A 26,805-nucleotide genomic window follows, 5' to 3' on the forward strand; every position below is an offset into this window, starting at 1 on the left:
AATTACTACAATACAATTTTAACTCCTTATTTTTGAAAGATGCTGGATTTTATAACTACTGACATAAATGCCTTTGCCTGCTATTTGCAGGCAATATGTGCCATTCTGTTTACAAGAATATTGACCTTAACAAGTGCTGACTGTTGATCAAGTGACCTTTTGAAGAATTAAAATTTGGGGATCTGCTTCAAGTTGCAGGCCTCTTGGTCAGAGAATCACAGTTTCTGATGATATTAGTTTGAGATTTTCTCCTGGCATGTCTCAGAAGAGACAGGCTGTCTTAATTTAGCCAGGGTATTAGCTGAACCCTCACAATCAGATCTCCAGACTAACAGCACTAACCAAGGAGCAAACATCTCCTTCTTCTTGGAAATCAAAGATCTACTTGTAGTTCTTACTAAAACTATGATAATGAGAACAAACTTTCAGAGTAACAAAGTTCCTCTAACTTCCCTATGGTTCTGGGATAACCACTACTGTAGTTGCAGGCCCAGCACACATAACAGCTGTATCTATCTATTCCTACCTTGTCTGTCCTAATTTTTTTATTATAAATTCTCTATTTGATAAAAAGCAAGATAAAAGTTTTCTATGACAGGAAGAGATACAAGGACATAAATTTCATGCTCTTATCAGACAAGTTTTTAACTAATTTTTGTCTCTAAGGGGAGGAGATAAAACCCAAACAGCAGACTGTTGAATTGAACTGAACAAAAAAGTTTAAGAAAACAAACATTGAAGGTTAATCAGCAGAGCAAATGAAATACTATTTATTGAGATTGTTATACAGACTGCAAGCACGAGAATGTAATGCTCTTAATACCTGTTCTGCATTTTAAAAGTGCGTAGACAGTATATCAGAGAAAAAACAGGCTCAGCATACTCCCACTCCCCTTTCCTCTTTCCCCCCCCAGTTTAACCTTCAGAAAGTGAATCACCTAATGACACTACATAATGGCAGAATATTCAAACATAGCTTTGAGGCTATTTATTGCTTTTATTTTTTCTTTGCTTTAGGGAATTGCATTAGTATATTCACTTTTTGTGATAGCAAATTGCTCAGACACCATGTCAGGTATTGCCTTCATCGTACCTCCTGAAGACTGACTTTAATTTACCTTTATCTTTCCCCATCAGGGGCAACCACTCAGCTTTAAATACAAACTAGTGCTGAAAAGCAGCACATAACCACTACTATGACAAGGAAAAGGAGATGAAATTAAAAAAATGAACCACTGTGCTCCAAAAGAACAATCACCATTACCCAATAAGCCCAAGACATTCTGAAAGGTTGTCTTCAAAAGAAAAAAAAAGGTTTCTAGAGCTCAAGCAAATTAGAGGAAAGAAGTTCTTACAGAAGTTTGTCCCTGTTTATTCATATCCATTAAGTCAATGGAAAATAATGACAACAAACAGTTCAGCATGTTCTTTTCAATTTCCTTCTTCTCTATGCTTGTTAATTCAATGCAAATTCTTCCCACCCAAGTTTGTCTCAGAAAACTAACAAAACGACAAGTTTCCTTGGGGGAAGAGAAGGGAAAGAAGAAACAGGGTTGCTAAAGTATTCTAAGGATGCCAGGAAACAAAAAGCACATGCTGCAGAAACACAACAGATTTCCAAGAAAAGTGCAGTAATTTCTGCTCCACCGTTGCTTGTGAACAGAGTTGCTGTGGCACTTCAAGAGCTAAAGGCTTCGTGTGTGGCTCACAAGACCACAGTTTTTCAAGTTTCTAACCAGATTTATTTTTCTATCCTCGCGCACAAACAAAAATGTGTTGCACCTTATTTTTTAGCAAATAAGCAGGCATATTCTTGATATAAAAGGAATCTAAAATGTTATCTCCTTGGGTCATATTTTGGAGTCAGATTCAATCAAGCAGACTGGTACTATCTGGTCAACTACAGTATTTGCTCAATGAGATTTTCAGAACTCTTTGAATTTTTATTTTAGCTTTTAAAGCCTGATTTTTAAGACTAAATAAAATACTGCTTTTAAAAATTGAATTCAAGAGAACAATATGGCAGTGGCACCCTTTTGAAGAGTGCTCCATTTGAAGGCAAACAGTAAAGAGCAGAAAAAACATTCTACATCTTTACTTAATCATTAAGAACCAAAAGCAACTGGCAGCTGGACCAAAAGTGCTGACCAACTTTTCTCATTTGTTCTTTATTTTTGCATTCCTGCCCTACAATCTGCTGGGAAGAACAGACATTCAGAGCTTAAACTGCACATTTTGAAGAAATCAGACAGGAGTTTGACTGTCAAGAAAGAGTAAAACTTCATTTTCTGAGGTGGTGAATGCTGGGAACAAGCACAATAGCAGGGAAATCAGCAAGAGATGCAGAAAAAGGTAAGGACTTTAGAGTTAATTGTTTATAGGCTGTACAGTCTCTCAGGCTTTATGGTTACACTATTTCTACAGGATACCTTGACATGCAAACAAGGATCAAGAGATCCCTCTTTTTTAAAGATAGGTTCAATTCAAACGAATCAAATAGGGAATAAAATCTATCCAACATGTTTTTTTTATATGCTGCAGTCACCTGTCCTGCTTTCAGTGGTTGCTCCAGAGAACAAGCACTAGGAGGCCCATTAAAAAGTAGATGCATTGGTAATTTCAACCCAGTATCAAAATCTAGGGCTTAGAAAACTCTGGTTTCCTCTGAGCTGCCCTGGGACTGAAGCACACTGAGAAGGTACAGGGAGAACTTTCTCAGTAGTCTGCAACACAGTAATCAGTTGCACAAAGAGAAAGTAAATTTCACAAGTTAATACCACAGAGCTGACTTCAAGTGTGACTGTTCTGTGATTAATTAGTTACTACAAGAGCTGGAAAATTCATAGTAGTGTAATTGCTGTCACTGCAACAGCAGGATTAATACCTAGCATGACAGCTGATCTGTCTTTTTAAACATCTATGATTATTCTCTCAGAACTAACAAAGAAAGGTGGTTTTGTTAGTTATAGCAGTTCTTCCTATCTATCAGCTATTTTCTCAGACACAGGTGTACCAATCTGTACCATTTATAATTTGGTTAGTTTCTTTTCTATATACCCTCTTTGCATTGTGTTCATGCAGAGTTATAACTCAAAAATTTTGGTCATGCAGCTCAGTTCTGCAAAAAATAAATATGTAAGAATCAAGATTCAGTAAGGAAGATTTTTCAGGCCTCTCAATCCCTATGCAACCATTGTAAACTTTTGAGCCAGTTTTGAACCACAGACTTCCAAAAATGTTCCTCTAACCCCCCATAACAGTAACATCACCACAGCTTTTGTTTCAAACCACGTGCTTGGCCATTTGCCTTTCCAGTCACAGACGTTACTTTACACCTCTGTTAATGTAGAAACCTTTCCTCACCTTTAACGTGGCAGCCAAGCTGGCCATGTGTTCATTCAGAGTGCTCTCCGACTCCTTGTAAGTCAGGCAGGTGAACTGATATTCCTCTGGATCAAAGGCATCTGCTCCCTGCTGCTCCACGTCGTTAGCTACCCCATCATAATAATCCTCAATATCCCCAGGATCCTCATCCTCTTCCTCCTCCTCGCAATTAGGGTCATAATCCTCTTCATTGCTGTCAGAGCCCTGGCTGTTCATGTCCACAGACATCTTAATGCCCTGTCAAACTGCAGACCAGGAAACCAATTGCAGCTTCTTTTTCTCCTCCAGACTTTTATCGTTCTTTTGATTTCATCTGAGCTCTGTCTCCTAAGGGGGGGGAAAAACAATTTTTTCTGTTGCCTAAGAAACAGTAAGAGAGGCCACATCAACATCACACAGGTGATCAAACAGCCAGGAACAGGATGACCCAATGGTCCAGCTAAAAAAGGTTCTGCTGTGCAGGTCCTTGGTTTGGATCAACTGCAACTCTTGCACCTGCAAAGCCAAGGCTGCTCTTACAGGCGAGCTCTAAAACTTCAGAGAGTTTTGGCTCATCTCACCCTGTCCCTCAGTGCAGGCTCTGACACTTCTGACCTTTGGGAAGTGTCCACACAACCTTCACCACAGATCTTTTGAGATACAACTAGATTTGTGACATTAAGTTTTTATCAAAAAGCGCTGCAGAAAACAACACAGCCTCAAAATGAAAACATACAAACCCCTTGATTATGCCCACAGTAGCTAGAAAGGTAACCTGCAACACCCTGCAGAAGTCCATATTGCTTCAGAACCACAGCCATTAAGTGGGACTTTGGAAAATAAGCAAACATTTCTCACATACACCCAAATTAACAGTCTTAATAACAAAAGAAAAGAGTGAAATTAATTAATCTCTTTAAGTAGGTTCTGCTGTATGTGATGTGGGCCTTATATCTGAAGGGGGAAATAAAACTCTCTCATATTACTACCTTTTCAATAAACACTTACTACCTTCTATATGCAGAAATTTATGATCAACTGTTGGCAGCTGCTATTCAAGAAGAATCAGAGCAGTCAATTTTTTTTTTGTAGATTCTCACTGATATCTGAAGATTTACATATTTGATTCCACTCATCTGAACTACAAACCTTCTGCTTCTGAAACTAAACCACACTAATGGAGGTTCTAAGAGGTTCAGCAGTAGAGGATGTATCAGTCTTGAATAAAAGTCCTCATATTCAGCTACAAATTTCCATTTAACCAAATAATTTTGTTCAAGAGAGAACATATTAAATACACAAGACTTAAAACAATGCTGAAACCAAATTTTACATATAAAAATATATACATAAAAACAAAGCTCTATTTTCCACAAGCAGCATGTACAGGGTTTCTTACATGTTTGCATTTTACAACACTTTGTCTTTACTTGTGCAAATATATTCCTATAGTATCACAATTTGTAGCTGCTGGGGAAATAATAAAAAAGCTTTGAGAATCTACACTTTAGAGTACAGGAAATCTGAACCATAAATTTTCATGATTTTTCCTCAACTTGTTTGTTTTCCAACAACCTGACCAGGCATCACAGAATAATCAGGAAGATATGTGATGTACAACTAGTTTGAGGGGCTGCAGTGATTTCATCAGATACAAAGAAGGCTGGCAGCTAACTGTATTATCCCCTGAATTCTGGATTCAGTTCCTTTTATTTGCTTCTTGATTCTTTGGCTATCCACAACATAAGCAGCACACAAATATTTTATAGCACTGCTTCCCACAGAACTTCAGAGGAGCAGAGGCACCATTTTTCCACAGTGGAAGGATATGAATGAAAAAATTGATCTGATACACAAGAAAAACCTACACTGTGCCTCCCTCCCTTTACCCTGCTTAGAATTAATGATTCAGTTCTGGGCTTTACCTGTATTGACACAGAATTCTTGCAAAAAAGAAGTAATTACCTCTTAAACATTATGTTAAAGAAATAACTTACTTGAGAATCTAAGCCCACTGTGAGCACTCCTACAGCTATACCAATAGCCCTGTGTGCAAGAGAATCACAGAATTATTGAGACCTCTGAGATCATCAAGTCCAGCCCAAAAGCTTCACTCAGCCAACCTCAGAGCATCACACAGCCCAAGCAAGTCTCACCAGTCAGGAAACTTCTCAAGCTCACTCAGATCATCCCACACTCTGGAGACAGAAAAAAACCAATGCAAACCACTGGGTCCATTTGCTGTCTCAACACACAGGGAGTCCCATCCGAGCAAAGAGATGTTTTTAGATCTCTAAGAATAATAAGGGGCAGACCCAGTCCCTCAGCAGTTACGTACCAGTCACTGGGAAGGAAGCTCAGGAGAAGGCAGAGATGTTTCTCTGTGCCACCAGCACTGATCTGAGCAGAGGGACTCTCTGCATGGGCAACTGGGATGTGTCAAGCAGAAAGCAGTCTGCAGACTGTGACACTTTAGTGACTCCTGCCACAGTGTTCCAGGAAAGAGCTCCCTTCCAGAATAACTGAACCCCACACGGATCCACAGGAACCAGAGAGGAAGGCACAAGCTCTGTGGACAAAGGAAAGCAGGGTACTAGGAAAATGTGGAACAGCACTTGCCTCATCTAAAGCTCGGCCTAATGCCCTCAGCAACAACCAAATCACAGGCTCTCTGAATACAAACTAAGACAAGACACAACTAAAACTTGATAGTGATAGTTTTTAAGAAAATAGAGATGTTAACTCGAAAAAGAGGGTAAAAAAACCCAAGGAGTATTTAGATTAATTACTATAATCCCAAAAATCAGATTTAAAAAAATTTAAATCACATGTATATCACTTTCCTGCCCAAGGGAGGATGAGGTTGTTCTTTACCAACTTCATCCAAGATACTCCCTCATCTTCACTGACACTGTAGACCTTAATTCCTCCAGCCTCTCTCTTGCAGGAGCAACCCACCCCTATGCTCTGCTGAATATCAGCTGGCACAGAGATGCCCTCTTGCTGACTCCTGCTTTGCAACACAATTCTTAACAAGATATTTTGAAACAAAACACCTGCAAATGTGCCACCATCAACCTCTCTGACCTCACTACTGTCAGACACACTAAATTTCATGATCTCACCTCATACTTTGTCCCATTACATCATACTTTTCTCATTTCTTTGCCTCTGTAGGTTGCCTCTAGTAAGCTCTCTGAAGGACGTTCCTCTTCTTTTTCTGTTGCTATTTCACAGGCATCTGAGATGGCTTTTTCCTCTTTCACCTCTATTGGAAATTCCAAAAGAGAGAAAGTGCAACTCAGGTCTGCCTCCTGAACTGCTTGTCCATGTAAACTTTAAATGGGCTGATTCTCCTTTCTTTGAAACCACCTACAACCCCAACACCCCACTGGCTCATCGTGTCTCTGTCACTCAAACCTGCAACCCATGGCTCATCCTCAACTGCTTCTTCCTACACGTAGCACACACACCTTGCTGCTTCCTTCTCCACTGAGTTTTCAGACAGGATTTGTTCATCCCAAGAGTGAGAAACTAGAACAACACCCCCCATCCTCTTCACCACAGATGACTCTGCAGAGACCTCCTTGCAGCCATTCCACACATCCCCCGTGAATCTGCATGCTCTCCTCCCACTTCCCAGCCTTTGTTCAGACTATCACGACTGCCTCGTCCTTCCTAACTCCTCGAATCCATTTCATTACCTTTCTCTCTCATCCATCAGCACTTTTAACGAGTTATTTCACTTAAACCTAAACAAGACTTTCTTCAGCAGTGAGCCTGCCCTTGAGCAGAGAGGCTCCCAGTTAAACTTAAATCACCTCACTTCCATTTCTTTGGTAAAGACCAAATCCTGTCCTTGTCCCACACAGCCACAGTTCCGCACACTTGCAGAAGGGAAGCCCTCAAGGACCGGGGGAGAGAAGGGAGCAGGGGAGGAAGGGCCCGAACGCCAGCGGGGCGAGGAGGGACCCCCGGCACAGCCCCCTCACAGACCGTGCCCAGCGCCGGCCCGACAGCCGCCGGGCTGCGGCTTCTCCCGCGGGCAGCCCAGCCGCCCCACCGGCCCCGGGGTGGAGCGCTGCCGGGCCCTGAACTCAGCCCAAGTTACCGAGAAGCTCGCCCCGGCCCGGGACCCGCCGAGCCGCCCGGCCCCCGCCGCCCCCAGCTGAGGAGACTCGGGCCCGGCAGGCAGTGGCACTCACCGGGCGCCCCCAGCTCCACGGTACCGGCCACCTCACCGAGACCCCCCCCCGCCTCCCCCCCCCGCAGCGTGGCCCAGGCCCCGCACTCACCGGGCGCCGCGGAGCGCGGCCGGGCAGCGGCGGCGGGGGGGAGGGGCGGGCGGGGAGGTTGGGGGGGAGGGAGCGGCGCCCCGGGCTCCTCCTGCCGGGCCGCCACTGCCTGCGCGCCGGAAGCACCGGCCTCCGCCTGGCGTCACTTCCGCCGGGCCGGGCCGGGCCGGACCACTGCGCTGGGCCAGGGAGGGGGGAAAGAACCGAACCGCTGCGGGTGGGGCGGGCCGGCCGCAAGGTGCCGGCTCAGCAGCCTCAGGACACACTGCGGCCCCGCGGCCCGGCCTCGCCCGCTGCCAGCGCTCGATGACAGCGCCCGGCGCCGCGACGGGGGAAGGGCCCTCCGCCGCCCCCGTTCCGCCGCGGGCAGGGGCCGCCACCGTCCCGGCCTGCCCCGCGCCCGCCTCCCACAGTCTCCCGGCGTGCCGCGCGGCCCGGCACTGGGGTAAAGGTCGCGGGGCTGAGGGGGCGGCACTGTCTCGGCGGGGACGCGGCGCCGCGACCCCGTTCTGCACCCGCCACCGCTACCATGGCGGAGCAGCCGCAGCCCATCAGCCCCGTGAAGAATTTATTCGCTGGCGGCTTCGGAGGTGCCTGTTTGGTCTTCGTGGGGCACCCGCTGGACACCATCAAGGTGAGGCGGCAACGCAGCGCGGGACCCTCCTGGGGCAGCCGGGGGTGTGTGCGGGTGGTGGTGGGGGAAACGGAGGACTACGCTTCCCGGCGTGCACCGCGCGGGGAGCGGGCAGGGGGCTGCGGGGGGACTACACTTCCCAGCGTGCACCGCGGGGAGCAGGGCGAAGACAACGCTTCCGGGTGTGCACTGTAGGGGCGGGGCTTACCCTCCGCGCGGTGGTGCGCCCCCTGGCGGTGCGGAGGCTGTCGCCTGTCAGTCAGCGGGCGGGTTAGGGTAACAAAAAAGAACAAAAAAAAACCCCCGTGAACAAAAAAAAAAGCCGTGAGCCCCGGGCTGCGGCTGGGAGGGACCCTGGGGACACACACACACACGCAGTGAGACGGCAGTGTTAGCTCTCAGGTGCTGAGGTGGGGTTATTATCCCTGATGCCATCCCAGCAGTTAATTATTTGGATTAACCATTAAAAAATCTGTTCGGTAAAGGACTAATGTGATGTTAATCCTTCTACTGGTATGGTAAAGTCAGGTCACAAAATTTACCCCATAGCAGTCATATGGAGCTGTTCTCTGAATCATGGCTTAGATGATTTAATACATTAATGCATTTAATACATTAATATATTTAATACATTAATGTTTTCCTATCCCGTGTCACTAGGTCAGACTGCAAACCCAGCCCAGGCCACAGCCTGGTCAGCCTCTGCTCTATTCTGGGACCTTTGACTGTTTCAGAAAGACTCTTGCTGCAGAGGTACTGTGTTAGCATGTTGGCTGTGACTCCTGCCAAAAATATCAGTTGTTCCTGTGTGTCGCAGGAATGGGATTGGGTGGGAATGTTGTCATTCGGAGACTCTACAATTCTTGGGTTGTCAGTCAAATTTATGCTAATTAAAACTTCTAAGCAGATAAGAAAACTCAGGGAGTACTTAGAACCCATGTGCTTCAGGTATACGTCTTTTTGTTTTGTTCAGAAATGGTTTTGGTTCAAAATATGATCTAAATATCTGAAATTACAGACTGCAGGGAACACTGGCCATTGTTTGCTGACTGTGTTGTGTTCAGTGGTATTTGGAGTTATCTCTGGAAATTCTGAAACAGGTGATGACTTTTGTGGGTACAAGCAGTATTTACTTTCTTCTGCAATGTGTTATGCCATCTGTGAGAAGACAGAGGAGCATTGGGTTCAGTTAATAGATTTTTTCTTTTTTTTTCTTTCTTTTTTTTTTTTTTTGAGAACAAAGGGTCAGTTATAATAGTTTTATCTCCTTCAGAAGGTGGACAGTGGTTTTTGCTCCTGAATCAGCCATGTCATATGACTGAACTGGTGTCTTAATTGTTTTTAGGAAGTCATGCAGCCTTGCCTTAAAGACTGTAAGTGACATAGGGTCCAGTTTTCTGCTTTGTAAGTTTTCCCAGCAGCTATTTACTGTTTGAAAACAATGGCTGTAAAGCCCCACTGTTTGTTTACCAGCCTTAGGTCTAATTTCTAACCACTGGATCTTGTTAGGTAACTCCCTGTTAAATGAAAGATCTGTTTCATATCTGAAATCTAGTTTAATGCTGGTATTAACAGGTTGTTACGTAATGTAAGTAAATCTTGCTTCCCTTGTCTCTCCCACAAAGCTCTGCAGTGCTTTGCCAGCTCTGGATCCCTTGCAGTTTTTAACACCCCTGCTGAAGCACGTCAGAGCTGAACCATAATAATAGCTTTGTGGTGTGAAGTTCAAAAGTAATGCTACCTCTCTCCTCCCACTCCATGCACATCACTTTCCAGAAGGAAAACTGTTAGGTCTCTCTGCCCAGGCCTTTTGTCTCCCACTGCTCATGGGAAGGGTGAGCAGGAGGTTCTGATCTTTGTCAGCCAGATAACAGTGTTGTTACAGAGTCAGCTGTGCCTCTGTGGGTACAGACACACAGTGGGATATGATGAGTTATTTGGGGGGAAAGGAAGAGGCAGGTGGGATGGCAAATACATAGTTTGTACATCTAGACTTTGATTAGGAAGATAACTCTTCTTTTTATTAGAAGTAGTTCAGGTCAAACACAAGATAAATTAAATAAATGCTACTGCTGTGGTCTGCATTTGGAATTTTTCTGTGTGTGTAGTCTGGTGAAGGGCAACATCAGGCATATGAGGTTGTATGGTGAAAAAGGTTTGGCTTAGGGAAGACAAGAGAAAAATAACTTGCTCTTGAGCTTGTTCTGCATTGATTTTGTGTGGGTAGTGAAGTAGCTCAGGTTTGTGTCCTTGCCTCTTCCTTTATCTAAAGAGTGAGTTTAGTTCAGCGCTCTCAGGCTCAGTGTCAGGATTTTATACTACTCCATTTGATGACTTATTAATAAACTATGTGTGTGTTTTTCTATGCATGTGAGAGAGAAGGCTTTTGGCATAATCTATAAGGACTTTCATTGAGGCAGCCTTTAAATCAACTTCCTCATACTTAAAGTGTAAGCACAGGACCCATAGTACTGGGACAGAAGGCATAAGTAGTGACAGTGTTTTTCAGGATAGATTTTTTCTTGCAACAGGCCCTCAGCTACACATGTGTAATTGCAAATAAGCAATAAATCCCATTATACCTCTAATTAATTTGACTGATACTAGCCTTTTACTTCTCAGTGGGTTGAAATGTGTGCAAAGTCTATGCAAAACCAAGTAATTATTGTGATAACATCTCTTGCAGGGAGTCCAAGGCTTATATAGAGGAATGGCAGCTCCTATTATTGGAGTGACACCCATGTTTGCTGTGTGCTTCTTTGGATTTGGCTTGGGAAAAAGGCTCCAACAGAGAAAACCTGATGACATCTTGACGTGAGTTTCTGAATTAATCAGACAGCTGGGAAAGGCACCGTGAGGCTCTTGCAGGCTGCTGTATTGTCACACATCTTGTTGTGGTGTAAATTCATCCCTTCTAGATGATAAATATAGTTCTAAAAAATAAAACACTCGTGTGTTTTAATGCTTCTGGAAGCGTGGGACTGATAGCACAGGCTAAAAGCAGACAGTATGTGGGCAGGTGCTATGCAGTTCCCCCTCTACGCAAGAAAGAGCCGTTTAGGAACAGTTCCGGTTTGGATGAGTTCACTGCAAGTTATATAAATGGTCACCTGCCAAGAGTCTCACTATTAACAGAAACTATGGGAGAAATAAATTCGTGGTCAAGCAATCTTGACAACATTCACAGTCCTGATTCTCTTTTCCATGTTACTTGTGACTCTTGCTATGTCCTTACATTAGGATGCAATAATAGCCATAGAAATGCTTTATTATTCAGTTCTACAGAGAGGTGTTCATGAGTAGCCAGCCTTCTGGAAAAAAGATGGGAAGCTAAGAAGATTTTGTGTGGCCTTCTCCAAGTGCACTTATGCATGAGAAAAGCCCTACACCCATTAAGTGCTTCCTTAACCTGGGGTGAATTATGATTTACAGGTCTACAGGAACAGAACTGTAGCTTAGCAACATTTTATTCTATTATTCATGCAATACGTGGGAGCTCTGTCAGGAAGCAGGAGTCTATTGTGTTCAGCCAAGCGTGGTGGGGTGGGGTGGTTTTTCTGGTGACTCTGCCTGTGCAGAGGCCTCCCAGGTGGTGTGAGGGCACCTGGATGTGACATGGAGTGAGCTCCCCGGGGCTGCTGAGAGGGAGGCAGTGATGAGGTGGTGGGGCACTGCTACCTTACCCTGCAGTGTACCAGAGTAATGTCCTTCTGAAGGGTGTGAGCAGGGGAACAATAAGGAGTGTAGAATACAAGGAAACAAATGGGCTGTCAGCTTATTTTCAGCAGCCTGGTCACCTCAGGGGCTTGTGTTTTATACACATCATACCAAAGGGAAGTTCTAAGGAGCAAGCTGGAGAGCAGCAGTGTAGTCTTTTGAGCCTCTATGCAGAACTCACAGGCAGAGTGGTGGGAGAGAAAAAAAAAAGTCAAAAGATAGGTGGCAGAATTGTCATTGTGCCCAACTGTTCCATGCCTTAGGTGCAGGCTTGATATAGTGTGCCCAGAAAAAAAAGTCAGACTCTTGGCACCATGGCTGTGGGTCTGGATGCAGGCAGGGTGGCAGTAGTTCCCCATGTTGGTTTGGAAGGGAAGTTTTGTATTGAAGGAAATGGAGAGAAGCCCGAAGAGCTTGTTGCATCTTTTCTGGTGCTGAATAATCCCAAAGTGAGTTAGAAAACTCAAAGCTTCATTTGAGCAGGAGGTGCCCGTGTAGTGGTGAAAGAGCTCTGAATGATCTGGAAGATTTAATGGGAATTTAAGTGAAAGTAAAGAAAGGGCTAAGAGTAGGAAAACCTGAATAGAATGTAATCTCTTGGGGAAGTGGAGAGAAATGAGAGGTGTGGAATTTAATTACATTGAGATATTAGATTGTCTTACTAGAGAAAGTAACAGGATGTTGGATGTAAAAATAAATTTGTGATGAGAAAAACCAGTCTGTTAAAGGGATTTCTGTCACAGAGACTTTGCTGCATTAAAGGAAGTGCAGAATGTGTGGGATGATGCAGGCTGGTGGGACAGACTCAGTGACGGCAGAAACTGAAAAAGTGAGGGACTGAGAGGTTACAGAAAGGAGGCTTCTGGCTGTCCAAACAGGATTATGCATGGAAGCTGGGATCACTGCGTGTGGGAGACTGGAGGAGGAAGAGATGATGAGTATAAAAATCAATGGGGAGTGCTGTAGCAAAAAATGCAAGTATGGGATCCATGAAAATACAACGGATGTGAAGAGCTGAGATGTGGTTGCTGGGGGAACCAGGGCTTTGAATCCTAGAATCCTTAAGTGTTTAGTTCTAATTAGGCATTGATGAGGCACTTCTGCACAGATCAAAAGCAGTTCCTAATTCCATGGCTCACCTTGTGTGGAGCAGCATGGTGTGGTGATGCAGGGGTCTCCATGCCCTTTGTTTCCTATGTGTTGTGTTAGGGTCACTTTTGTTTCCTTGGGGCAGGTATCCTCAGCTGTTTGCTGCTGGCATGTTGTCAGGAGTGTTCACAACAGTAATCATGGCTCCAGGAGAGAGAATCAAGTGCCTTTTACAGGTAAGACATTGGATTGTGGTGATGAGAATTGAATTTTAGGGGTTTTGTCTTTCCATACCAGTAACTTCTTTGGTTAGTATATTTAATCTGTGCTGTTTTTTGACAGGACTGAGACAACTGTCATTTAATGCAACTGTGTGATGAAGAAGCATTGTACAAACTCACCATGACAGTGCAGTCACACACAGTGCTCCTTGCTCTATTCAGTTTGCAGAGCACAAGCCCTCATAGAATCATAGCATAGGTTTGGGTTGGAAGGGACCTTAAAGATCATCTAGTTCCAACCCTCCTTAGTCTGTGTGGCATTGTATGAGGTGCTGGTAGATGCCTCAAGTCCACTTCAGAGTATGGAAAAGTCCAGTTTCTCAGAATTAAATTTTTTCTGGGAAAAAAAAAAAGGGGGGGAAAAATATTAGATCATAAGACTTTTTCTAGTGTAAATGTATTCTGTTACCCTGGTAACAGGTTCAATACATAACTGAGGAATGCATTTCAAAGGACATGAAATAGTTTTCTGGTGTTTGGGTGACTGTTAGCTCTACACCTCCTCCAGCATTTAGAAAGTGTTGCTGGAAAATGTAAACCTGAACAAATGAAAATACCATCTTCAGCAGAGGTGGGAAGCTCAGCCTATGCTGAACTCTGTTGGTTTGCTGATGTGTGGTCACACATGTTCTGACAGACATGATATTATCATGGAAGCTTTTACATGCATACAAACTGTTTAATTTTCACTAAGCTATTGGAAGGCTACTTTTTGTCAGTGCAAGTGCAGAATCACCTAGCTGTCTTTGGTTGTTTCAGACTTAGACTGTGGAAAAATAAGGGAGGATCTAATGACTGCATGGAGCAGCAAACAAAGAGAGCTGTTGGAGGAGATGGCAGAGGTCTCACATGCAGGAGTGCCTGTGGGACACGTGTGCTCTTTCCTCTCTGGAAACGTGCATGTGACTTTCTGACTGTTCACCAGCCAGAAACCTTCACTAGTCAGAAACTATCACTTTAATCTTTCAGATCCAGGCAGCTACAGGTGAAACTAAATACAGTGGCTCTTTGGACTGTGCCAAACAGCTGTACCGCGAGGCTGGGATTCGTGGCGTGTACAAGGGGACAGTGCTCACCCTGATGAGAGGTAACTGATGGGGATGTTCTGATGCTTCTTCTGTGTGGGGTGCTTTAAGATAAGATTCCTGACATAGTATCATAGATCTTGCTGTCCCTTTAGCCAATTGGAGATGCTTTGTGACCACATTTTCTTTATTTTGCAGTCTGCAGAGCTACTCAAAGGGACTGAGAAACAAGCATGAGATTCTCAGTGAGTGAGGAAGAGATTAGATGACAAGGATCAGAGGGATATAGGAAGTTATTAAGGTCTGGGAAGCCGAGAGGAATGAGAGACTTCAGGAGAGGAGCAGAGAGAACAAAGGAAAGAAAACCACAGAAGTGGGCTTATTTTATTTATTTTTTTCTTCCTTGAGAGAAAGATTTTGACTGTCTGTGACTGTTGCTGTATAATGCTGACTGCTTTAAAAGATTTGATTGTAGCAGTTCTGCTTTCTACCTGCTTGTGCTTGGGTTATTTTGGACTGGGAGGTTGTGATCCCTCTCTGACAATAACAACAGCAAAGTAAGTGTGCCAGACACCGAATCCTTTATGTGCTTCAGTGCTAGGCAATGTTTCCCAAGGATAAGCTGAAATATCTATATTTTGATATCTTGGTTTAGGAATTTGATCCATCCTCTGCTTCTCACAGTGGTGTAACAGCAGTGGAACTCTGGCAGAGTCCCGAGCCAAAGGCTGGTTCTCCAGTTTGGGCATGAGCTAAGAACGGAGTAACTTAGGAGTACCTTAAGAAAAACCCAAAACCAACCCCATCAACAGCTAAAAAACCTGAAAATAGAATGATTAGAACAAATAGTGTGCAGAACTCTGAAAGTTCCTGAGCAGTTCTGATCTGCTTTGCAGCAATTAGGAAAGCTTAGAGCTGTCTCATCATTAGCTTAGCAGCCAGCAGGCAGGTTACACTCTGATTTGAAAGGCTGCTGCCAGATGCACTCCATAGCAGATACTTTCCCAGTTCTTGCCTTTAGCACCTGCTGTTCCTGGGAAAGCTCAGACTTCTCTGTCTAGAGCAACAGAAGATTTTTTTATTTTGCTTGTGGAGGAAGTTCAGAAAAGGAATCTGGATGTACTTAGTGGTGTTGCTGAGCTGGCATGGGGCTGCTCTGCCTTTAGGCTTCATTTTCTTTCCCACTACTCAGTCTTTGTTGTTTACCCACTAGATGTCCCAGCCAGTGGAATGTACTTCATGACGTACGAATGGCTGAAGAACATTCTGACCCCTGAGGGAAAGAGGTCAGTAAAATCTCACAGTCATCACTTTGTGGACTTCCCAGATGCTACTGATTAATCTCCCCAGTTACAAAGGTATTTAGAGCATTGTCATCAAAGCAGGTTTTTTTTTTAAAAAAAAAAGAAAAAGACTAAATGTTGCTCGTCTTACAAGTTGAGCTATTTTGGTCTGGAGTTACCTGTCAAAACAGTATTCTGAGTTTCTGTCAGATTCTAGGTTTGGACTGTATGAGCCAAGTAAGGAATACTTAAAGTATGTCTCTACTGTCACCCATGTGTGTGCAAAGAGCTGTAGTTTTTTGTTGTGTTGTTGTTTGTTTTTTCCCCAGAACATTTGTGTTTGCTGATGAGTGAAAAGATTTGAACCTTTAGACTGGAGCTAGTGCATTTTTCCCACAGGGCTCTGTTTCTTGGAAGTCTTGCTTGGATAGTGCACTGTGTCTACAGCATTGTGATGCCTCTTTGATTGTCACATTATTCAAAACAGATGAGATTTTACATTTTTTTATTTTCTTTTTCCTCCCACCCCACCCCAATCCTGCCACAGTGTGAGTGACCTCAGTGTCCTTAGGATCCTCTTTGCTGGGGGCCTGGCTGGGATCTTCAACTGGGCAGTGGCCATTCCACCAGACGTGCTGAAATCCCGTTTCCAGACTGGTGAGTTCCATGCCAGCTTGTCCCAGCCATACTCACAGCTCCTGGGAATGGGCTGGGCAGCAAGGGAAGATGCCACCTGAGCACAGCACCTGCCAGGCAGCATGTCTTCAGCACTGCTTCAGACAAGTACATGCAAGACCTAGTGAGTTCCTAGCCTAGCTTCTTAGTTGGTTTATTTGCAAATTTTTGGCAATTGAGGCTGCACTTCTCTGTTTCTGCCTCCTTGCTAATATAATAATCCCAATTTGAGATACCTGGTTTGAAACCTAAGCATAGAAATCATGATAATGGAACATCTTGTTAAGGCTGTTTTATTACAAATGTAATTCTTTGAGAGGTTTTTTTATTTCACTTTAAACAGAGCTGTATAAATTGTAGCCTGTGCTATCTGAAATTTATAGTAACTTGGAATGCCTTGCCAAGAGCATTTCTTTTAGACTAACAGATCTGCTTGTAAGTATCAGGACTATTTCTAGTGAGAATGATAGCAGGCCTTGAGCTTCAGCAAAGTTTGGCAGGTTTTCACTTGCTTCCTCTGGGAGTCCTAGTCAGTGGCTATTTTTGTTAATGGTGGTTCTGTGTAATTGGGTTGGTTTGTGGTGTCCTTATTCAGAGGGCTGGCAGAGGCAGCACTTTCCAGAGAAGTGTCAGGAGAAGGAAGAAATTATTCTATGAATAAAAACATTTTTTTAAAACACCTCAGCAAATCTGTGTAATATTGGCATTAAAAGAGCCCATGCTTTTCACTTGGAGTTTGTTGCTATTCTTGGCTGCACATGTGATAGGATCACTTCCTGCTTCTTATAAACAAACTTCATCAATTTTTGTGTCTGACCTTGCTAACTCCTAATTGCACCTCTTGGGAGAGCTGTGATCAGTGATGCAAGTAACAGCTCAGACATCCAATCATAACATAAGTTATTTTCCTTTCTTCCCTGCCCCTCAATTACTTGATTAGGTAAATTCTTTGTGGTGATGCTGAGCACCTACCTTATGTTTATTGAGTCTTTATTAAGGTGTCCTTTTTATTTTCTTGGGTTTGACTGAAGCAGATGTTTTTGCAACATAGCTTAAGCAATGGTTGGATTCTGGTGTCACCTGGATGATATAGCAATATTGTCAGCAGAACCTGTTGAAAATCCTGAGCTGTTACCCAGACCACATTCTGCAACGTTTGTGACTACCACACATCTTAGCAAATGTGTCTTGTATCCCTTTCAGCTCCTGCAGGAAAATACCCCAATGGCTTCAGAGATGTGCTGAGAGAACTTATCAGAGAGGAAGGAGTTGCATCTCTGTACAAGGGCTTCACAGCTGTAATGATCAGGGCATTTCCTGCTAATGCAGTAAGTAAATTGTGGTTCTAGATGGGTTCTGGGGACCTGGCCACTCACAGTGAATGTTTGTGGTCTGTAGAGGAGATGACTGGCTGCCTGCTGTTGTGCCATTTCTGTGAGATTCTTGTCACACCGGATACTTGTGGTTGGTGTCCACATTTTGAAAATGTACCTAAATCTTGGGGGAATACCAAGTTAACCTTTCCTTGAGGCTTTGTATGAAAGTCCTTTGTTGACTCATTCTGACAGTATCTCTGGTCAGATTGTACATTCACCAGTAAAAGACAGAAATGGGTGGATAAGTTTGGACTGGCTTCTCTTTCAATAAGTAAATAAGCCAAATGGAGTAGAAATTTAGCCTCTGTGTGGAGGCATGTAGTAGAAATTTTGCCTCAGGTCCAAGGCTTTTTTTTTCTTCTTGTCCTCCTTCCACATCAGCCATGTCTGGTGTTTATAGTGTTGCATTTCCAAAGCCTTGTTTGGAATAGGTTTTTTAATTCTTATTTGTTCGGTATGTTATCTCCTTTCCAGGCATGTTTTCTTGGATTTGAAGTTGCTATGAAGTTCCTTAACTGGGTTGCACCAGGCCTATGAAGACTGGGAGGTCTTTGTAAATTAGAAAGAAGAAGAAGAATGCAAGTTTGCCTTAAAGGAATAAATGTATGATCCCTTGAAGTTTCAGGAATGATTGCTTGCCTAATACCTTTTTGCCTTCCTCACATTCTTTAGGTGGTGCTATGTGCCATACAGAAATGTAAGCTGTAGCTCTGAAATAGAGTTGATGAGGAACTAGAGGTGATGCACCTGTCTTCTGAGCCAATGTACCACGGCAGTAATGCTGCCACCAGACAGCTGTCACTGTTACACACACTACCTTAAGTACTTCCTCATGGAAGAAGGAGACACTTCTTAAAATGTAATTCTTTATTTACTGAAGAAACATGTAGCTATTAGCACTGAAAATCTTCCTTAAAATAATTGTTTAGCAGAGTATATTCTCAGGGCTTGAGTTAGCAGCTGCACACACTATTATCTACAAGCAGAGTCACATGGCATTCTCATGTTTTGTAGTTCTGGCTATTTCTGTTTTGTCAGTGGTTTTAATCTTATGTGCATGTAAAGCATCAAACACTGAACTGAGCAGGGGGGGCAGAGCTACATCTGAGTGGGTTAAGGGGTATTGCAGGTACCACAGGGAATCTTGCACACTGAACTTCTCTGTGAAACTAGGAGGGAGAATTAATTCTGCTTAACATTTGTACTAAGCTTTACTGAGGCAGCCAGTGGGGAAATGTGTTTGATTAACCTGAACTTTTCTCTGAAATCCCATTCAGTTACACTGAAGGTGTCACAAATGAAATTTCAAAAGTGCATCGTGGTTCATAGCAACCCACAGTGTATTTGATTCACGTCCTGGGATTCAATCCCTGACACTGACCTGAAAAAATTTAACAGCACTTCCAAGAACTCCACTTTTCTGGCATGAAGGGCGTACACGAAGGGGACACTGGCACTCCAGTCTTGTCTAACTTTATTCTTGCTCCTGTTCCTCTGTTTTCTCTTAACATTATTAAACATAATAACATTTTCATTTGAGAAATGACTGATGCTAGGAAGCAAAAAACAACTAATTTTTGTTTTTGATGCAGTGTTATTGGAACTCAATAAAGCTGGCTGCTGCTTAGCTAGAATGTGTGCTTGAGTTCATTTACTTTTTACATGGTCACGCATGGTTAGTTTTGCAAAAGTTTTCCAGTTCTTAATTCTGAGAAGTGATTGGGAAATAAGTTGTGCTGTGCTGTCTTTAATAAGGAAACCCCTTCCCTTTTAGCTTTCGAATTTCTGATAAGAGCTGTCAATGTTCTGCACCTTACCTGTTTGTGATAGAAATCCTGTTAGGAGCTGTGTTGTGGTTGTAACATTAAACTATAAAGCCAGACACTAAATACCACATCTTGCATGTGCAAAGTATTTTAGTTTTTCCAGGGAGAGGCTTGGACACAGATGGAGGGGAGCTGAGGTAAAATGTCTGTCCTGGTGGCCCACAAGAAAGGAGACAGAGAGCTTGTCTTGGGGCTGTCATGGTCTGTTGGTTTGTACCCTAATGACAGAATCTTCACCTTGGCTTTCTAGAGGCAGGGTTAGCCCTGAAACCTTCACACCCAAAAGTGCTGCAGAAGCCTTGAATTCAGCTTTCCTTCCCAGTTCTTTGAAAGGACCAGAAGGGAACATGCCTTCCCCAGAGTCCACTTCTTGTGTTTTTCAGGGTGATGATGTGAAACTAATGAGGTAGCCCTGGGTGTGAGAAAATCCCAGTTGCTTGGAGCTGTTGCCTTGCCCCATTCCCTCCCCATTCCTTGCTGCTTGGTAAACTACTGCTGCTCCTGCTTCCCAAACTCATGGATCTTTCTCTTTTTCAATGGCAGCTACAGAGAAATGACCTTACTTAAGGCATGAACACTGAGTTAGTACTGGTTTAGAGATAAAAGGATGCTATACTCTCAAATGCTTTTAAATACAACTCTAGGTTTACTGAAGCCAAATCCAGCCTAGTTTCAAGAGGACCAGGTCTGGTTTTGTGGCTCAATGCTTTCTGACCCCCAACTGCTATCCTGTTCTGTGTTGGTTCCCCAGCAGCTCTGGCCAGCTGATTTCTGTGCTTGGGCTGGGATGCTTAGAGGCAAATTTCAGGTTTAAGAAGTGTTATCAATCTGTTGTGTTTTCCTTCCCTTTTACTCTGTGTTCCAGAAATGCTGACACTTTTTGGGAGATGCAGGCATGCACAGACTCTGTACCTCCTCTCTTAAAATTCCAGACACTGATGCTTAATGATGCCTATTGCAGCTGCTTTGTCAAATGCATCCTGTTGAGTTCCTAATCTCACAGGGAGCTGGAAGGAACTGAAACATCATCATCCTGGCTGTAAATGCTGCTCTAGGTTGGTTTATGATGCAGTTGCCCAGCAGATGGCTGTCTGGGGCTGTCAGCAAGATGGACAAACTGTCAGGTCCACAGGCAAGGTCAGAGGCAAGAAAGCCAGCATACAGCTGCTGCTGGAAGGCTGCTGCAGCTTTCTGAGTTGGGCTGAGAAAGTTTTGCATTTCTGTCAGGACAGACAGGCAGCTGGAGGTCAGGAGCCTCTTCTCCCCATTTGTCCTGCTGAGAAAGACCATGACCCTCCAAGCCTGGTGATGAGCTGCATGTTGTAGTTAGTGCTTCCTCCTGCCCCAGTTCTATTAGTCTGGAGTGCTGCAGTCTGTGAAAAACAAATTTAATTCTTGGAAAACAAATCAGAGATTAGTAATGCCCTGGATTCAGTTGCTGGGGTTAAAAACACAGCTCTGCTTTTCCATTAGGGCATGGAGGAGCCATCTCTCATTCCGAGTGCTGGCTTCTTGCTTGGTGCTCCAGCCCTTGCCTTGGCCATCAGCTCCAGGTCCCCTGTCTGTGCCTGTGGGCAGCATCTGCTCTGAAAGACAGAGATCCCTCTGCTCCCTGGCACATCAGTTCTGACCAGTAACTGTAAACTATCTCCTTTCTGCAAACGATTTTTAATACTTTTTTAAAAAAGCATTTCAGACCATTGTTCCAGTTTCAATTATCCTAATTATATTCTCCCCAGCCTGAAATCTTTGCATAGCTTTGTATTTGCATGGTAACATCCTGCTATTTAACATGCTTGGTTGCATTTGGTGCTTTTAGATGAGTAAAATATGGAAGGAGGCAATCAGTAATGAGGGGCTGCTTTCCAACAGCAGTGGTGGGAGGAGAGGAGCTTTGGGAAGGCCAACCAGACATATCTGCTTGTTGAAAAAGTGAAACCCAGACACCCTGGAAATGTTTAAAAAGCTGCTCATGTCACTAAAGATTTGGCCATACAAAATTTGCCAAATCCTTGCACTCTGCTGCATGCAGCCTCAGAATGAGAGAGGGATTTTAACACAGGTGCAGCTACCTGCACACTGAGGACTTTCAGAAGCCAGATTTGGATTCGAATCTTATTTTCTAATTGCCCAGCTTCCTGTGGGAATTAAGGGCATCAAAATACAGGTTAATGGTACACAGCAGCAGCTGGCAAGGTGGGTCTCAGTACCAATACTGACAACATTTGTTTTTACACTCCTTGTGCTGATAATATGTTTTTTCTACATCACAATCAGCACAGAGTTCCACAAAACCCATTTAGCTGCACATATTCCTGGCCCATCCTGCTTTGATGCAAGTGATTTTTTCCAGCAGTGATTCAAGGTGCCTGGAAGTATTCCAGAAGTAATCCACGACACATAAATCTTCCATCCTTGCATTTCTCTGCCTATTATGTGCAAGTGGCTTTTGTGTATGCCCAGCATTGCTATATTGACAGAAAGGTCCTTGGGATGTCCTTGATCAAATTTGACTAATTGAAGGAAGCTGCCTGTGGGAGGATCAGTACAGACTCTCCAGTTTGGAAAGGACATTACACAGTAGGTCCTAGAAATGCTGAGTGAATGGGAGGAGGGTACATTTACTCATATTTCTCACAGTTCCAGACATACAGGTTTCAGGGGCCTGGGATTGCAGAGGCATCTGTAGAAGAATCACAGAACAGTTTGGGTTGGAAAGGACTCTAAAGATCATCTAGTTCCAACCCTTCTGTATGGGCAGGGACACCTCCCACTGGAGCAGATTGCTCCAAGCTCCATCCAGCCTGGCCTTCAACACTTCAGGGATGGGGTAGGCACAACTTCCCCAGGCAACAAGTGTCGGTGTCTCACCACCCTCATACTAAGGAATTTCTTCCTAATGTCTAACCTAAATCTCCTCTCTTCCAGTTTAAAGCCATTACCCCTTGCCCTGTAGCTAAATTCTCTTATAAAAAGCCCGTCCCCAGAAACACCTCAGATAACTCCCAATTGGCATTTTGGAGCTGTCCTCAGGCAACTGATCTTTCACCATGGCCAGAACAGCCCCTTCTGGCAAGTTGCAGCCCCTGGGCAGGCACGCAGCTCACAGGGCCAGCGTGGGATGGTTCTCCTCGTGACACTGTGATGTGTGACTGTGACTGTGCCTCTCCCTTGTGCAGGCCAAGGACAGACATGCCTGCTGGGGCCATGGCATGAAGCCACGTCTGCTGTGGCACTCTGCTGCTGCCAATCTGGGTCTGCTCTGTGCCCAGGGGCTCCAGCACCGCTGCCCACCACTCCCTGGCATCTGCTTGCTGGGGACATCTGCCCCTGACCCAGAGGATGGCAGGGAAATGCCAGGGGCTTCCAGGGGTTAAGACTATAGGGATTACTGGGATTCCTGCCCCTTCCCTGCTTGCTGGGATGCATTTTGGGTGACCCGGCTGTGTGTGGCTGTGCTCATTCATACCAGGCTGACCGCCTGCTCAGCAGCCACAGGCATGGTTCTGTCTGGCTCTGGTTCACATCATGCTTTGTCTGTCTTCCCAGAAGACCCTGAGAAAGCTTCCCAGAGAAGGAGAGGGGATGGGCTGCTTGATGCTGGTGGCTTGAAATGGAAAACCATTTCTAATTCGGGGAGATTTGTGTCTAAAACTGAGGGCATTTTCCATTATGTCAGTGTGTCAGAATAGTCCTTCAAGTATATCTCAAAGCTAGTAAAAATATAAATCTCAAGTAGAGACTGGGGATGATTTTTATTAACATGTCTCTGAATTCAGAAACTTGAAGTTTAAGCTCAGATGGTTCAGTTCAAGCAGTTTGCAATAGGCTCTCCCTAGGCTTACTGGAAGCCTGGCTATAAAAATCAGTATCAAAGGTATACAGCAACAGGCTATAGATAAACTTCACTCCCCTCTGCAGGTGACAGTATGAATGTAGATTTGCTGAAGTACACAATGCTGTTGCTAACCCTCGGCATGGCTGAGTGGAAGCCTGCAATGTTTATCCGTGCAATAAGCTGAATTCCCTTCTCCATCAGAGACCTGAGCTTGGGCTGCTCCAGCACCGCTGCTGCCAATCTGGGTCTGAGAGAACTTGTACATGAGCTCTGGATACTAAAGTAAATTTTGAGCTGCCTGCTTATGGATTTCTCAAGGCTGAAAGCATATCCTAGCAGCAACATTTCTTCTCGGTACTATTTCCTAATACTGTTTCCTAATAGTTATTTATTGCTGGCAGCTGTTTGCTCCTTCCTCTCTCCACTCATACCATAAAAAAAATTCTAAACTGTGATTTAGCCTTGAATATTTGTCCCCCTAGACTGAAGACAAGGAAATAAATTCTCTGTCCTTTCCCATCTTTAATCCCTATGCAGATTTCAGCTGAACCAGCTGAAAATGCTGAAAAGGTATAAAATTACAGCAAGTCCTCCTGCTCAGGTTAAGCCCATGTGATTCAGAAAAGCTCCCGACTGCCTGCAGAGACAAATCCTAAAAAAATACTTCCCTCTGAAACATAATCCTCCCTCTCATCCCCCCCTTGCCTCCCCGCTCACCCTTGACTCCCCATCAATCACTGCCAGGCAATTATCTACTTCGTTTACTCCCTCCTGGCTGAAGCCAAAGTTCAGGAACGATGGCAGGAGATCACTCGGCGGTGGGAACTCGCTGTTCTCCCAACTCGGCCACCCATTTCCCAGCAGTGCCATTGAACCCTGGCTCCAACAGCAGTGGCTTCTCCTGGAAAGGAGCCTGAAGCTGTGCCGGGCAGGAGGTTGGAGCAGGGTCTCCTTCTGCTCTGCCAACACCCTGGTGAGCAGGATGGCATCTGCCCCTGCTGAGATGGGAAAGGTGGGTGGACAGCGTGCCCTGGGCAGCTCTGCCAGTCTCTGACCTTGCCCACCACCCCAGCAGCTCCAGGTGAGGGGAGCTGGGTCTTCCCACATCCCCCCCTGCTCTGCTCAGCAAAAGCTGCACAGGGATGGCACAGTTTAGTTTCTCCTGGGCTGAGGAGGCACCAGGAGGTGGTTTTGTTTCTGACAGGGTCACCATGGATGAGGCACGGTGACACAGCACCCATGTGAAATGTCTGTCCCTCCTGAGGTGAGCAACTCCTTGTGACATGGAGAAGTTCTGTCTTCTGCTGCTGAAAAATTGTTGGGGTTTTCCCTATTTTCCTCCCTGTGTGTCCAGGTAAGGGGGTGAAGCACCCCTCTGTCCCACATACCATTGTTCCTAAAGGCATGGAGTCACTCCTGTTCTGCCAGGGTAATCTGTCTACCCACATTTTCCAACAGCACAGCCTGAAGGTATTTCTTTAAGAATTCTCCAAATAAAAGGAAAATCTGCCTTTTTCTTTTTGTTTCCTGATCAACGAGAATTTATTAACGCTAAGGTTATTCTTTCTGGAAAATGTAAAAGCACACTGAGTCACCAAGATCTGCCTCAATTAGACCAAGGATCTCTGAGCCTGAAGCTCTGCCCCCAGTGAGGGGAACAGGAGGCACAGAGCACCCAGCTGTACCTCACCAGCCACCCACCGCCATGCACTGGGATTTACTGGGCTGGAGACTGTACCTGCATTTAATAGGTCCAGACTGGGCTTTATGAACATTCACCTTTCAGAGACCTTCCTGGTTTTGGTGCCTACAATAGCAGCAAGTTGCACTGTTTAATTATGTCCTCCTTCGGTTTAGATTGCTGAATGATGAGTTCACTGGTATCACTTAAATCTTGTCTTGTGAGAAGTAATAACAAATTGTCTCTGCTTTGTCTTTTCAAAAATTACTTCCTGGGCCCAGCTTGTTTGGCTCCTTTTCCAAGCTGATGTCTTTTTAAATTTGTTCTTGTACACAGTCACAATCCTCTTTCCCCCCTTTTATGTATTTCTTCTATTTCTACATTCCTTTTTTTAATGAAAAGAGAATACTTTTTATACAGCCATATTGATAGATTCTATTTTATTCTCTATTATTTTCCTCTTGGTGCTTGCACAGTTGGTTAATTACAATTGTTATTGATTTGTAATTATGCTGAAAAGTTTCTTTATGCAGTAGTTGGCTAATATTTTGTCTTCCATGGGTTCTTTTATAATTAAAACCCTCTGGTCTATCATTTCTGGTAAATTTGAATTATCTGAAAAAAACCCACCACCTTTTACTAAATTCACAGAGCATTCTTTGCTGCAGGTGGTGTACACATTGGGAAAGGATGGGGTTTTTAATTTAATCCATGTAGCCTAGCAACATTTACATCATCAATAAACAAGTACTGCTTTTCTAAGCAAAAGGACGTTAAGCCTTTCTTTATCCTGACTCCATTGGTAATACTGACAATGCACAGCCTACTGCATTTAGAGTGTCTTCTTACTTCGTGTCCCTTTTATTCACACTTCAGCTCACCTGCTGAAGCTTTGCTTAGGAAAAATGGTAAGATCTTGAAGTGAGGTGTCCATAGAGGATGCTTATTTTGATTTTTCTGGCTAGTTTTAGTTGTTGAAGGAGATGTTTATCATATTAGTCATATGGCTGTTCTAGAGTCTCTGAAACACGATTGCTAGGAAACTTGAAATCTGTTAAATGTTTGCTCACAAGTATTTTCTGAAGGAAAATCTGAAGGAAGCTGTGTGTCACTTCTGAAATTTGCCACAATTCAACTTAGAAGGGGAGGAGCTTCTCAAAGTCACTGGTTTCCTGGGATGTTTGTGTTCAGGAACGTGAGAGCTAAGGGCAGGGTTAACCTCACCTGGGTGACCTTGATGATGAAAACAGGAAATCCCATTAAACCAACTTCCCTGCACTTTTCTTTCTCAGCACCAGCACTGTCACTGTGCCATGGTTCAAACTCACCAACTGCCAAGAGAATCCTCCCATGTAACCTTCTGGTTATTCCTTACATATTCAAATCCTCTGTTTTAGCTGTACTTTTGCTACTGCAAGAACATTTTCCATTCCTTTGTCCTTTTTTCCCCTTCAATTTCCACCCCTCTTGGGTTTCACATCTGCCATAGCTTTTTTCAGCAGCTAATTATTGGCCTCTCTCTCTCCCTCTTTCTCTCTCTCTCCCTCTCCCTCTCTTTTTCTCTCTCTTTCTCTGGACTTTTCTTCTGTGTGACAGAGACTTGGATTTTGATCCCAAGCAACTGGCATACATTTTCCCCTTGTTTAAAGCCTTTGTGTAGGTAAAAAAAAAATTTCAATCTGAAAGAGGATTTAAATCAGCATTCTTTCTGTAACAGATTTC

The 26,805-nt window shown here is 44.1% G+C and overlaps 2 protein-coding genes across 6 annotated transcripts in view; one reads left to right on the forward strand and one right to left on the reverse strand.

The window, feature by feature from the left end:
• ARIH2 (ariadne RBR E3 ubiquitin protein ligase 2) overlaps nucleotides 1-7,793 on the reverse strand; it is a 30,222-nt gene extending 22,429 nt beyond the window's left edge. Inside the window, exons 1-4 of one of the 5 annotated variants that reach the window (XM_071756036.1) lie at nucleotides 7,659-7,780; nucleotides 6,489-6,631; nucleotides 5,702-5,932; nucleotides 3,364-3,711 (exon numbers count right to left, since the gene is read on the reverse strand). In XM_071756036.1, coding sequence (XP_071612137.1) covers nucleotides 3,364-3,612 — 249 coding nt within the window. In that variant the 5' untranslated portion in view covers nucleotides 3,613-3,711; nucleotides 5,702-5,932; nucleotides 6,489-6,631; nucleotides 7,659-7,780. Of the gene's footprint in view, nucleotides 1-3,363; nucleotides 3,712-5,701; nucleotides 5,933-6,488; nucleotides 6,632-7,568 lie in introns of all 5 variants that reach the window. The other 4 variants (XM_071756037.1, XM_071756039.1, XM_071756040.1 and 1 more) reach the window with 4 other exon arrangements.
• Nucleotides 7,794-8,043: 250 nt separating this feature from the next.
• Nucleotides 8,044-18,356, forward strand: SLC25A20 (solute carrier family 25 member 20). The gene is made up of 9 exons (XM_071756042.1): nucleotides 8,044-8,292; nucleotides 8,953-9,045; nucleotides 10,979-11,106; nucleotides 13,244-13,334; nucleotides 14,349-14,466; nucleotides 15,618-15,690; nucleotides 16,235-16,344; nucleotides 17,566-17,690; nucleotides 18,213-18,356. The coding sequence occupies exons 1-9, from the start codon at nucleotides 8,188-8,190 to the stop codon at nucleotides 18,273-18,275; spliced, it is 906 nt and encodes a 301-aa protein (XP_071612143.1). The 5' UTR covers nucleotides 8,044-8,187; the 3' UTR covers nucleotides 18,276-18,356.
• Nucleotides 18,357-26,805: the final 8,449 nt, after the last annotated feature.

The sequence above is a fragment of the Heliangelus exortis genome, chromosome 12, assembly GCF_036169615.1.
Source record: "Heliangelus exortis chromosome 12, bHelExo1.hap1, whole genome shotgun sequence".
NCBI lineage: Eukaryota > Metazoa > Chordata > Aves > Apodiformes > Trochilidae > Heliangelus > Heliangelus exortis.